General features: G+C 37.2%; 1 protein-coding gene across 1 annotated transcript in view; it reads right to left on the bottom strand.

The window, feature by feature from the left end:
- The window catches only part of LOC149028486 (uncharacterized), a 68,076-nt gene that overhangs the window by 35,403 nt on the left and 19,225 nt on the right, over positions 1–13,448 (bottom strand). Inside the window, exons 7-9 of the mRNA XM_089137067.1 lie at positions 12,415–12,488; positions 7,034–7,187; positions 6,494–6,683 (exon numbers count right to left, since the gene is read on the bottom strand). Coding sequence (XP_088993193.1) covers positions 6,494–6,683; positions 7,034–7,187; positions 12,415–12,488 — 418 coding nt within the window. The remainder of the gene's footprint in view (positions 1–6,493; positions 6,684–7,033; positions 7,188–12,414; positions 12,489–13,448) is intronic.

A 13,448-nucleotide genomic window follows, 5' to 3' on the forward strand; every position in this document is an offset into this window, starting at 1 on the left:
TTTCTTCCTTGATATCTAGTAAGCTTCAACCAAAGCTAATAATCTTTGGGTGAATAAAAACATATACAAACCCCAAAGGAAAAGAAAAAAGAACCCTGGGGGGGGGGGGAGCTTGGCTTCTAAAACTTGAGAGAAGACAAATGAGAGCTATCTACACCCAAGTAACAACAATGAGCATGCTCCTTGGGGTATTCACAAAGGGTATCTATGGGGGAGGTTGGGTTATCTAGAACTAACATCATTGCAGATGGTCTTCCAAATCTAGTTAGGAAATCTAAATTTGGTAGTCCATATGAGCAAATTTCGCTTAGTTCAAATCTACTACATGCAAGCACCAAACATTATCTTCCCAACAGTGTTAGGCAAGGAAAGGCCTTTAAGGGTAAAAAGACTAACCAACAGTACCCAATCTCAAACAGCCATGGGGTTTGTAGGTCGGCCAAAAGGAGGCAATGGCTTAAAGCCAGATGGATCTAGCAAAGGGGCAGGAAAAGAAGAGATAGGGAACTTCTTCGCCAAAGGGGCATAAAATGCAGGAGGGCGGGGAGAAGGGCAGGGATTAAGTGGCTAATGAGAAGGGATTGGGTGGCAAGATAGAGAGTGAGAGTTTCTCAAGACCATTAGGGAGTGGCTATAGGATGTGTCCGAAGAACCAGGCAAGGTTGGACCAAGGCGCAAAGTGGGAGTGGAGCGGATGAGGGCCCAAGCAGAAGACATGGAAAAAGCAGTGGATCTGGAAGGGAGCCAAAGGAGCTTTATCATAAGGCAGGGCAAGGTTAGGCTAGGGGAAGGGAGGGGCAAATCATGCCAAGATCCTGAGGGAAGGGGGAAAGGAGGGAACTATGAGCCCGAGGTAATGAACAAGGAGAGGAGGGAGTTTTTAAGGATGTTCGAGGAGTGGACAACTCAAGCTCCCAAAACATAAAAAAGGATGCCAGAAGGGTGCCATCTGTCTAGCCAAAAGGAAATGCTAGACACATCCATGACGGAGAACAATAGAGATTTAAAAGGGCAAGGAGGCATAGGGTTTGGAGCTTTTCCAAATCTAAGAGGAGCTGGAGGGGGAAGAGGGGTCCAAAAAGAGTCACGCTTCCTGAGGCAAGAGTAGACCCAACTAATCCAAATGAAAGAGTATTTTATCGATGGCCCAATGGGGGTGAAACTCTAGGCACCCCCCCCTCTTTTAAGTGCCAAATATTACTGGTTACCCACTATTAGAGAATGGATTTGATTCTGTAAACTAATTCAAATTTTGAAATTGAAACGACTCTAATGCCCATAAGTGGAGAGTTAACCAAGTTACCATCCCATACCCAACCCTTACTCTCCCTTCACCCATCTTCTTCCTACACCTCACCTAAAACCGCCAACCACCGCCGAAAACCACCACATCACCTCCCCCTAGCAGCGACCACTGCCCCTACCTTCCCCCCTCCCCCTGCCGGAAATCATTCCACCCAATCTTGATCCAAACCCTAATTGACATAGGAAAACCAAAGAGCAAAACAACATAAACAAAACTGAAAAACATCGAAATCAATAAGCCTGTGAGGATATTGCTTCACTTCCTCATACTCTCGAGGAAGAAATAAAAGAGAAAATTGATGATCCATGGAAAAAAACTAATACAACCGCACGATCCTCAATCAACGAAAAAGAGAGAAAACTAACATCTAGGTCCTCTACTTCTGTTGGTAATCATTTTACCAATTGATTTCATGGAGGGAAAACTAACACCTAGGTCCCTGCCATGGAGGGAACAACACCAAGAGGCAGGAGAAGAATGTAAGTGCTTGGCAAAGAAATTGTTGGTGGCAGTGCAGATTTCAGTGAAACCATAGATTTGGGGGGGGGGGGGTTTCAGGTAGGGCTTCACGGAGGCTTGAAAGGAAAGTTTTGCTGGAAACAGAAGCCTTGGAAGAATCCCTATTTGTGAAATATCAGACCAGTCAATGATAATGGGTTGCAAACTCTACTTGGCTTGGAGAAGAATCTGATCGAGTTGACCACTATGGGCAATAGGTACCAACTCAACTATGGCCTGGACACATCTTGCTGCCAAAAAGCTTCTGCTTTCCATTCTCTTCGAGAATTTCTCTCTGCTTAATATCGTTTTTATAGTAGGAAGAAGATGTCAAACCCACTGCATTTACAGTCACCGAACAGCTTCCACTACTTGATGATGGTTGATGTTGCTGTTGATCTCTCTGAGATACTTCTTTATGTAGAATCAAACAGAAGTGTAATTTAGGCCGATGATGGGCATTCACTAAGAAATCACAAGTTAAAACTAAAAGTTCTAATGAGCAAATCAAATGACTCGAAATGGTAAATTTCTAACTTGCAGGATTTATTATTCTGGTTTATTACACTTGGAAATTTTGAATAGTTAAAATTGCTAGAGATGACAGAAGCTGTTTGCTTAGATGGATCTTGGAGCTGGTTGAATTGGGGGAGAACCTCATCCAGAAGAAAATGGTCTATAGTAGAAAATTGGTTACTTTCTAATTTTCTTACTTCTTGGTTGACAAGTAATCTCCCTAGGATAGTTTCCTTTTTAGTTTAGGAGCTTCTATGAAATATGTAATTTTCCTTTTTGATGCAACTTTCCTACACTAAGACTTAATTTTACATTATAATAAAGTATTAGCTGAGAGCCAAAATACATACAAGCAAGCTCTCTCCCTTTTCCTTCTCTTCTTCTTCTTCAGTCTTCTTCTGTTCTTTTAATTTCTGAGTTTCCTTTAAGCCCTTAGGCTGATTACAGGTGCTGAAATTCTAACATGGTATCAAAGCTGGTTTCATCAGCCTAGGGACTGCTTCTTCTCTCTTGACTGCTCAGTTTTTCTCTTGCTCCCTTTTTTTCTTTTTTCTTTTTTGGAAAAAAAAAAAGAGAAACCCTGGTGCACAGCCACCTATAGTTGTTATAATGATGTGGTAGTAACTTCTCCAACGACACATTAGTCATCTACCAGTCCTACAGTTGGAGACCCAGGGTGATGTTTTCTTATTGAACAAGATTTGAATCTTTGCATGAAAGTCTCTGGTATTTTGGATTGATCTGCTATTTTTTCTTTCCGTTTGGGTTATGATGGATATGCTGCCTCCTCATTTTGCAATCGATGTTTTTTATGCTAAAAATTTGAGGGATTATTGTATCTACCTAAAAGGAAACTCAATCACAATTTGAGAAATTTCTGTTGGTTTGGTTACCAGTTACCACATCCTATTACCTTCTTTTCTCCTGGAGGAGACTGTTTCACTGGGATTTTCTAGTTCAACTTCTAGGTCATGACTTGTTGAATCAGATTATTTTCTTGTTTCTCAAAATATTGAGGACACATTGTTGGTTATTGCAACACCAAAGTATTGTTGCCTCCTTCTCTAGTTTTTGGTAACTAAAGTTGAATTTCACCTTATATTTTTCTATTTTCCTACAAAAACCTCTACTTTGTTTTTCCTTCCCCTCCCCCCCAACCGACAGTTTATTTGCTAGCCAAATTGAGGGATAAGATTATCACGTTACTTACCTGTTTTTTTTTTATTTCAGCTTCTCTTTACTCAATTACCAAAAATTCTCTTCCTTTATTCCATATTCCTCGTGTCCCATGATACTCATTCATCTTATTGGGTTTCCTTATTTATAATTACTTCCAAATTTGTTTTCCCATTATTACTCCTCCATGCAACCCCTCTGTCCATTATTAGTGCTCCACCTATTACCTTTCTTTCCAGCTTAAGTTATCCTTTCCTTATTTACCATAGTTCTCATGACTTGGTCACTGCTTAAGTCATGCTACTTGCCTCTCTCTATTTAGCTACCTTTTTATGCTATTCTTTATTTGGAGACCTAGAAGAAAAAAACGAATTTACAGAGCTGCCATTGGGTTATTTTGCAAGGTGGATCCCTCTTTGTCATCAGAATTTACAGAACTGCCATTGGGCTTATATGTTAACCATTTTATTTGGTGAACTCCATTTACATCAGCTTGAAATTCCAATTTTTTGAAGATCGACATTTTCCGTCATTATTTATATCGTCAAATTACTTCCAAATTTATAATTACTTCCAAATTACATCTTATTGGGTTTCCTTATTTAGAACTACTTCCAAATTCGTTTTCCCATTATTACTCCTCCATGCAGCCCCTCTGTCCATTATTAGTGCTCGACCTATTACCTTTCTTTCCAGCATAAGTTATCCTTTCCTTATTTACCATAGTTCTCATGACTTGGTCACTGCTTAAGTCATGCTACTTGCCTCTCTTTATTTAGCTACCTTTTTATGCTATTCTTTATTTGGAGACCTAGAAGAAAAAAACGAATTTACAGAACTGCCATTGGGTTATTTTGCAAAGTGGATCCCTCTTTGTCATCAGAATTTACAGAACTGCCATTGGGCTTATCTGTTAACCATTTTATTTGGTGAACTCCATTTACATCAGCTTGAAATTCCAATTTTTTGAAGATCGACATTTTCCGTCATTATTTCTATAGTCAAAGGTGCATTGGTAATTATTGGAATCTAGTTGAAAAGCTATTTTTTTATTATTTTCTCCAGTCTATGTGTAATGCTACACGTGAGGAGGAGACTAGAGACTCTTTCTATATCTAGTCAAGATTTGTTGAAGAATATTATTGGTGAAGATCTTTGTCCTCCTAAGATGGTGTTCTATAGCAACACCTAACTAATTACCTATACTACCTTTACCTGCCTACTTGGCCTATAGTAATCTATAGATTCTATACTACCTCAATCTACCTACTTGGTCCGTAATAACCCATACTACCTTACCTACTTGGTCTGCAGTTACCTATACTATCTTTTTCCTTCCTACTTGGTCCACAGTAACCAATACTGTGTTATACCTACTACTTAGTCCACAGTAACAAATACTGCATTTTACCAACCCATACCTTTGTGTACTACTTTGCCTTCTTGTAAAAGGTTGAGTGGACATTGGAGCTACAATTTTTATCTATTAGTGTGGAGACTCCTCCCTATAACTAACATTATTTGGATAGTGTCTTTGATGCTGCTAGACTTATGGATAGCCGATTGTTTTCATTTATTGAATGGTTTGTTTGACATGAAGAATTAAAGATTTTTTTTAAGATGATATTAATTATCTCCTAGTTGAAGTTCTCTCAATGTTTGCCGGTGTCTACTATTGCTACTTGTGTTTAAGATGATGAAGCTTTAATATATCTTCTTGTTATTTCAAGAGTGGTGTTGCCTTTTAAGTTTATTCTTATCCAAGCTGGAGCTTTTTTTGTGTATACTCCAATTTGAGGGGAAGTGTTGAGAATTGCAGTAGCCTTGGTGCACAAGTTGCACAATTTTCTATTTTGGAGAAGCAGTCTTGGTGCACAAGTTTTGAAAATTAAGGTTTCTATTTTGGTTATTTTTTGTTTTAGTTACTTTCTAATTTTCGTATTAAGTAATCTCCCTTGGATAGTTTCATTTTTAGTAGATTTGGGAGATTCTATGCAAGATGTAATTTTCCTTTTCACTGTAACTTTCCTAATCTAAGACTTAATTTTACATTATAAATAGAGTACCAAGGGAGAGCCAAAATACACACATGTAATCTCTCTCCCTTTTCCTTCTCTTCTTTGTTTTCTTCTTCTTTAGTCTTCTTCTATTCTTCTTCTTAATTCTGAATTTCCTTTCAATCCCTAGGCTGATTACAAGTGCTGAAATTCTAACACTCCCAAACAATTTATAAAGAAAAAACAGAAAAGAAAGAGAGAAGAAACCATAGATTAAAGATAGTGGATGGTGGTTATTAGGGTTTAGGGCGACGATGGTGGGTGATTTCCGGAAGGGAGAGAGGGGAAGGTGGTGGTAGCGGTCACTAGTAGGGGGAGGGGGTGTTTGGCGGTGGCAAACGGTTTTCGGCGAGGTGTAGGAAGATGGGTGACCTAAGGGTTGGGTATGGGAGGGTAATTTGGTCATAACACTACACTTAAGGGCATTATGGGCATTTTAATTTCAATTTTGAATTACTTAACAGAATCAAGCCCATTCTCTAACAGTGGGTAACAAGTAATTTTGAAATTGGGGAACCAGTAATATTTGGCACTTAAGGGGGTTGCCTAGAGTTTCACCCCCACTTAAGTGGGCCACCCGTAAATTACTCCAAATGAAATTCTATTTAGTGGAGATTTCCCAGATGAATTTAAGGAGGCTAGCAATGTTGTAATCCTTAAAAAATGCAATGAATGCCAAGGCCACCAAAGCTAATTGTACTACATGGAAATGTGAAACTTAAAAAACATTTGAAGAAATAAAATCAATTGAAAAACTTTGGCTTAACATCTGAAAATAAAACGGTATGAGGTAGCACATTGTGGGCCACATAGGACCTCAAATTTGACGTGTGGGATAACTCAAGGTTTATAACACTCAAATAATAGTATGGTTGACAGGAACAAGTATTGTGGACAACTGTTATCCTAACACACAAGTATATGGATATAGAGAGCTTACTTTGAGTCAGGTGAGGCATATTCAAATGACTCAGAAGAATTATACCCAGCATCAGAAAATGGAATTGATTCAAGCAGAACAAGAAATCTTGAAAAGTCTTCCAGATTAAGGCACTGGCCCTTATCTTCGTCAACATTCATACCAAATTGCAAGCACAAATTTTGGTCATTATACAGATCTAAATTACAACCTGAAATCACAAAAAATACAGTCAGGCTTCGTACGTATATCAACTTTTTACCCAAATATTAAAAAAAACCTATATAATTGGCAATGTGTAATAACAAAACCAACATAACAATGATACCATATTAAATCTTTTATGACTCAAGTGGTAACAGATTGTTATTTTGTTCGAGTTACTTTCCCCATTTGGTTTCTAGGGGATTGCCTATTATGTATCTATAACACAAAAATATACATATCCAAAAGACAATAATATTAAAATCCACTGAAAATTCACCTAAACTACAAGTAAAATTCTTCAATTGCAAATAACTGAAATTACACCAATAGCAGGTGATTATACTTATTACTTACCATACTGATGCCCTAGCACTTCAGGTAAAGCTTGTGGCAGGTCCTCTGCATTTTCTTCCTGGACATGCTTTAGAGTCCTAAATGCATAATCTACGTATTCATTGAGATTTTCAGATAAATAGAAGCAGCCAGTTCTGTCATCTGTTCCTTCAACCTAATGAAGGGAAATGATTAAAATCAGTCAGACTCAAAGAAATCCTGCTATAATTTTTTAGACGTATTATCCCCCCCCCCCCCCAAACAAAAAAAATCATAGAATATGCTGGGTTGTTGAGCAGCTATGGTTACAGGACACAACAGAGATACTCTAGCTAATTTCATTGACACGAAAAAGAAATGCTTAAAACCAAGTTTCCAACACAAGAAGAAGCTTTTCTAACTTTAAATTTCTCAGAAATATCACTCCCAAATGTAACTCCTGAAATATCTTTTTACGATATGAAACCAATAAAATTTCACCATCATTATATCTAAGCAAATAACTACTGGTAATCCCATCAAAAAATAAAAATAAAAACAAAATACTGGTCATAAAACAATAAGACCCTCCACACAAAAGTTTTTCAGAAGTATTAAACCACAACACCCTTCCAGTCATAACTTTAAACAGGACAAATCAAAGCCTCCAACTGCTTAGTATCTTTGAATGTAGCAAATAGTATGTAATATGTCGTCAAGAGCCTCAGGTTCCTCTAACTTACACTGAAGCTACAGCATGTTCATTCCTGAACTTTTTCCATCACATGTTCTAAATGTAGATAAGATGATAATTAGAGCACCAAAACATTAAGGTTCTAAGTCTAAAAAGGATGGGGATTGACCAGCCAATTAAATATACCAGTGCAATTTAAGTTGCAAAAACCTGCTTCAGGATTGCTATGGGTCCACAAGAGTTACTGACATGGTGGTCAAGGTGACCAAAGTGGTTGGGGCACCACTTGAGCACCTAGGTGGCTATACAGCGACCAAAGTGGTTGGGGCACATTTTTTAAATTCAACTATTTTATTTAGCATATATAATACACCGAAAACTAACATAGTTTTACTCTAAGCTAAATAAATATTAAAGAATCATAATAATGAAAGATTATCATACAAAAACAAACATATGTTCATCTCATCATAATACAAATATACAGTAGCAATTAGCAACAGAATGTAGTGAGATTATAACATATGATTCCCAAATCCAAAGTAAATAGCTATTTTATTCGTATATGATTTTGTAGAATCATTTAACCAAATTCTTTTCGATAAAAGAATAATTAGCCTAACAAAGGATTCAAGAATAATAAAAATCCTTTATATTACAAAATTTAAAAACTCATTCTATACATTAAGGGGAAAACACTCTTTATTGCTTGAGGAAAATTACGCATGATGTGGTCTACAATATATAGAACTGTTTGCTTGTTGCTCAAGTTAAACATCTGATTTTTTTTACAAGTAAACAAATAATTCTAGAATCCGAATCAGGATTTAATTTGTCCCTTTTTACCCAACTAATAAATTAATACATTGCATTGTTCAAAATAAATCTCCATCTAATGATTCCCAAATCCAAAATGAATAACTATTATATCCATCTATGGTTTCGAATAATAAAATATGATGTTTTAAAAATATTCAAAATAAAATAGTAAAATTAGAAAATGTTGAAAAAGTGTCTGCTTTAGCACTTAGGTGGCAATATGTTGCACAAGGCAACAAAGTGGTAGTGCCTATAAGATAAAGTGGATTAAATCTTGCATGTCAAAAAATCCGCTTAGTGCCTAGTTGGTCAAAAAACCGCCTAGGTGTGCCTAGGCGCACACCTTGATAACAAAGGTTACTGATAACTCAAATAAGAGTTCCGCAGACATGCAAAACTGTAAATAAATGAAGTTCTTGATCTCCTTTGGTTAGGAACTAGATCAAGGACGAAACAGGAATTTAAAGTAAAGAAAAAGGACTAAATTGGTTTTCTCAAAAGATTGAGGATTAACAAAGAACAAGACTACTATGATGATGGAATTTATGCAAAACTGCAATTTATACAAAAATTAGCCTTAGATGCAATACAAGGAATTCATGTCTTTTTCTTCCTTACATCAATCAGGAAAGAAGTCAAGATAGGGACTGCTATTGCAGAACCTTCTCATATTGATCTCCAACTAAAGTAAAGTTCTGAATGATGGTTACTGTCAACCCTTTGAATAGCAAGCAACAACAGCCACAGAGAACTGATATTAACTTAAATAATATATTCTGCAGCTGAGGTCATGGTGGGAGATCTCGCGAGATCTCGGCGAGATCTCGCGAGATATCTCGGTTTTTTCATAAACCGAGACGAGATCAAGGGCGAGATCTGCGAGATGGGATATCTCGCTCGAGATCTCGCCATATCTCGCCATATCTCACCCCAAATCTCGTCATATCTCGCCCCAAATCTCGCCATATCTCGCTGGAACTCTCAATTTTTACCAAATTTTTTGTAGATTTCAGCCAAAGTTTCACTTGCAACTACTCTTAGCACATCTACAACATCAAAGAAAGCTCAATCATCCTTTACTTGTCTTATGAACTTATGCGTTAATGACTTATATAAAACTTCTAACGGTTGTATACTTTTATCATTCTATTCTTGAAAGTTAAGATTGTAATACTCATATGAATGTTATCTTGATGACATTTAAGTTATTTGATGCATTTGATACACATGATTTTCATTTATATGCCTTAAGGTTTTATATTACATGTTATATAACCTTGCATTCCCTAATCCTACAGCATTAATGGTTTTATATTATATGTTATATAACCTTGCATTCTCTAATCCTACAGCATTTCGATTTCACAATATGGGTAGACTTAGAAATCATACTTAGGGCTGTTTTCTCACAAATCCAAGGCCACTAGTGTGTTTAAAAGACATCAAATAGGCTAAATACCAAGTTTTAGCCTAACTGGGACCCTAAAACCCACCGAGATGGGCTACCGAGTTGACGCCCAAAAATGGCATATCTCGCCGAGATGGTTGAGATCTCGGTTTTTCATGGTAGCGAGATCTCGCTCGAGAGCGAGATCTCCCACCATGCCTGAGGTTGCTAGAAGAGAAGGCTAAACTGGTGGAGTTTCTGTAATGCTATCCAAAGCAGGATCGGGAGGCCATGGGTCAAAACCACATGATCAAAAACACTTTAGATAGTGAACTAAAATCCATTAGTTCTCATCATGAAATTCATGATCATATATGTACACAGTGGAAGACTCAGACAACCATTAATCATTATCCAATTCAACTGTTCTATTTCAAATGTTCAGGTTGCATCAAAACTAAAACTGAAAGTAATCTCAATTACATCATAACTGTTTGAAATCCTTCAACAAATCAAGGAATCTAAAGCAAATTATAGACATGTACAATTTTTTCCAGCCATAAGAAATTAGAGTGAAAATATCAGAAATCCTTAAATCTGGAAATCATTCCCTTTGACAATCACAATGCCTTCCTCACTCAATATTTTTTTCTCAACATCATCTAGATGTGAAACGTAGATCATTGCCGTTCTTAACCGAGACTCAGATTAAGCTCTGTCTCGGAACCTTGTGGGGTTAGGAGTAAAGCATCCCGAGGTTGGCGCATCTCGTTGGGCGTGGAGAAGCATTGGGAACCCCAATTTCTTTCTTCGGAGCAGTTTCCTTTCCGTCCCCCCACCCCGGCATAGCCCTTCGCTTCCGTTTATTCGGAAGAATCAACTGACTTCTCCCTTCTTCATTGATCTGGGGGAAAAGGAACCATCTACCAGTTGGGAAGCTAGACATCAAGTAAGTGGCTTGATGAGGATAACTAAGCTGACACGCCGGAGTTGGCTGCTGGCACAACAGGGTGGTGCCTTACCACACCACAGGCGGACACGCGGTAGCGTTCGTGGTGGTGCTTCAGGATTCCAATTTAATGCGTCCAAGATAAGAACGAGCTTGCAGGCGGACCACTGCCGTCCCATTCTTGAGTGAGCTGGAGCGCAGCCATCTTATCCACTGAACTAGCTAGAAGCTATCGCTTCGGGTCGAAGCACTAAAAGAAAAGGACCAGGAAAGGCGGCAGCATAGGAACCACGGGACCCAGGGTAAAAAGGGCATGCTAGGGAAAGATTAATGAGTAAAAGGAAACAAAACCAAACTATCAACAAATCATCTGAAACCTCCCAACATCAGAAGATAATTCAAAACACGTTTGGTATGCAGTTCTGTATACAGAAATTTAACAGATTTCAAACTGTTTGAAGTCGTGCTAAAAATTCCAGAAGTTGCAAAACAGAGAATTCCATTGCTTAGTTCAGCAAGATTCATATTGTTAGCACTTCCAAAGATCACACATTTCATAAAACACTAACAATAGGAAGAGAACTCAGACTTTTGTCTCATAGAAGGGTTAAATGGGTAACAATCTAGGGGAACCACGCACAGCATATGCTGTCACTCAGCCATAGGCTGCCCATACACTTATCAAATATTCCCTGCCCTTTCCTTCCTCACACCTTCCCCCAACCAACATTAACACTCTCTCTCCTCCACATAGTATGGTCTCAGGGCCCTAACAGATATTTACTTAGGTTTTAATAGGAAATTTTGTGCATGCTGATTTTAAGTATTTTGAGCATACCATACCTCAAATCAAGGGTATTTCTTGACAAGAAGACTGAAAACCACATAAGAGGAAGGGTTGAAGCTTCCAACACCAAGATTGAAGTTTTCTTTATTCATCTAGAGGTAACCCCTTTTCTCCAGACTATCATTTTGAAAAATGTATAACCACTACTTGTTCAATGGTGTAGAAATAAAAATAAAAAATAAAAAGAATAAAAAGAAAATTGAACACCATAGTTGATTTACGAACTCATTGCATCGAACTCTTTTTTTCACAAGGGCTTTCTTTTTCCACGTACATGCTTAAACAAATCTATTTTCCAACATCAAATATGTAAAGAAAAAATGTGACGAGTTGAAGTATTGGGTAAATACTTATTTGTCGAGGTGTTATTGATGCTTTCCAGTTTCTAGAATCACAATTCTGAAACCACTTACATGTGCAGGCTGCATGTGCCATGAGTTCATGTGTATATTAATATACATCATCGTGGCCCTCAACAGCTCAATTTTCTAGTTATAAAAGCATTCACAGAACTAAAATTTACAGTGAACAGGGAGGTGTAGGAGCATATACATAAAAAGTTTCCAGATAATCTCTGAGATATCCTCAGCAAACCTATGTTATGTCAATATAATTTGTTCTGTATAGCAGGCACTACTTGTGCAATTCAAACAGTCAATGTAAAAGATATAATGAAGTTAATTACTTGAGAGAGTGAGAGCAGTAAATGCTTGCCTGAAAGACTTACCAATAACCTGTTGACATTTGCCAGAGCCTGCTGAGTATGCTTCACCGGTACTAGGCCAGAGCTGATGATGTTAGCTGACCAGAAATAAACATATCAAGTCAGCAACATAGCAAGCATCAATTGTTAACAAAATAGAGTTTAGCATAAGGTGGCAGTAAACTGTGGACTTCTACATAAGCGTCTATACTCTGGAAAATAGAAATTCACAGCAAGTTTTTTGGTAAAATAGAAATAAATCCAACAATAAAGAGACGATATAGTAGTTAAAAAACTATTACAATCATTTGTTAATAAGTTGCAGTTGGACATGAACTGGCAGTAGACTGTGGACTTCTAGATAAGCATCCATAATTTTGGAAAATAGAAATTGACAGAAGCTTTGTGATAAAATGAAAGAATCCAACAATAGAGAGATGATGGAGTGCTTAAAAGATTATTAATAATTATAATATAATCAAACCATGTCAGCATTGTTAGGTAACTTGAACTAGATTAAATCAGAACCATGAATTCAGCAGTCCACACTCCACCACACCAACACACATCACAGACATGGCTAATGAACAGACTACAGTAAGTTTTTTGGTATGCTTTTGTTAGGTTTGCTCTCATCAGCCTATGCTACTGTTAACTTCATCTTTTCCAATAATAATTTGATATATTAGTTACTAATCAATTGCCAAAAAAAATTATCATACTGATATTCTTAAATGCACAGTCAGACTCTGCCAACCATCTGCCAAGAATAATGTAGAAACGACATGGAAAGAAGTTGAGGATCTTGGATGAGTGTTTACATATATAAACTTTACCAACATGTTTAAATTTTCACATATCTAATGCTATTAGGACAAGTCGTAAGTTTGAGAATTATTGCTCAAAAAGTATGATTTATTCATACACCACAATGGCTATTTATAGTTACAATTTGAGTAAGTCCTACTCTGAGTAGGGAAAAAATTATAAATACAAGAAGGAATAGAAAACCAATCTAGAACTGAATATGAAAATTAACAAGGTACAACAACAAAAAC

The sequence above is a fragment of the Hakea prostrata genome, chromosome 1 (genome assembly GCF_041222555.1).
Source record: "Hakea prostrata isolate BN-2017 chromosome 1, UWA_Hpros_2, whole genome shotgun sequence".
In the NCBI taxonomy this organism is placed as follows: Eukaryota; Viridiplantae; Streptophyta; class Magnoliopsida; order Proteales; family Proteaceae; genus Hakea; species Hakea prostrata.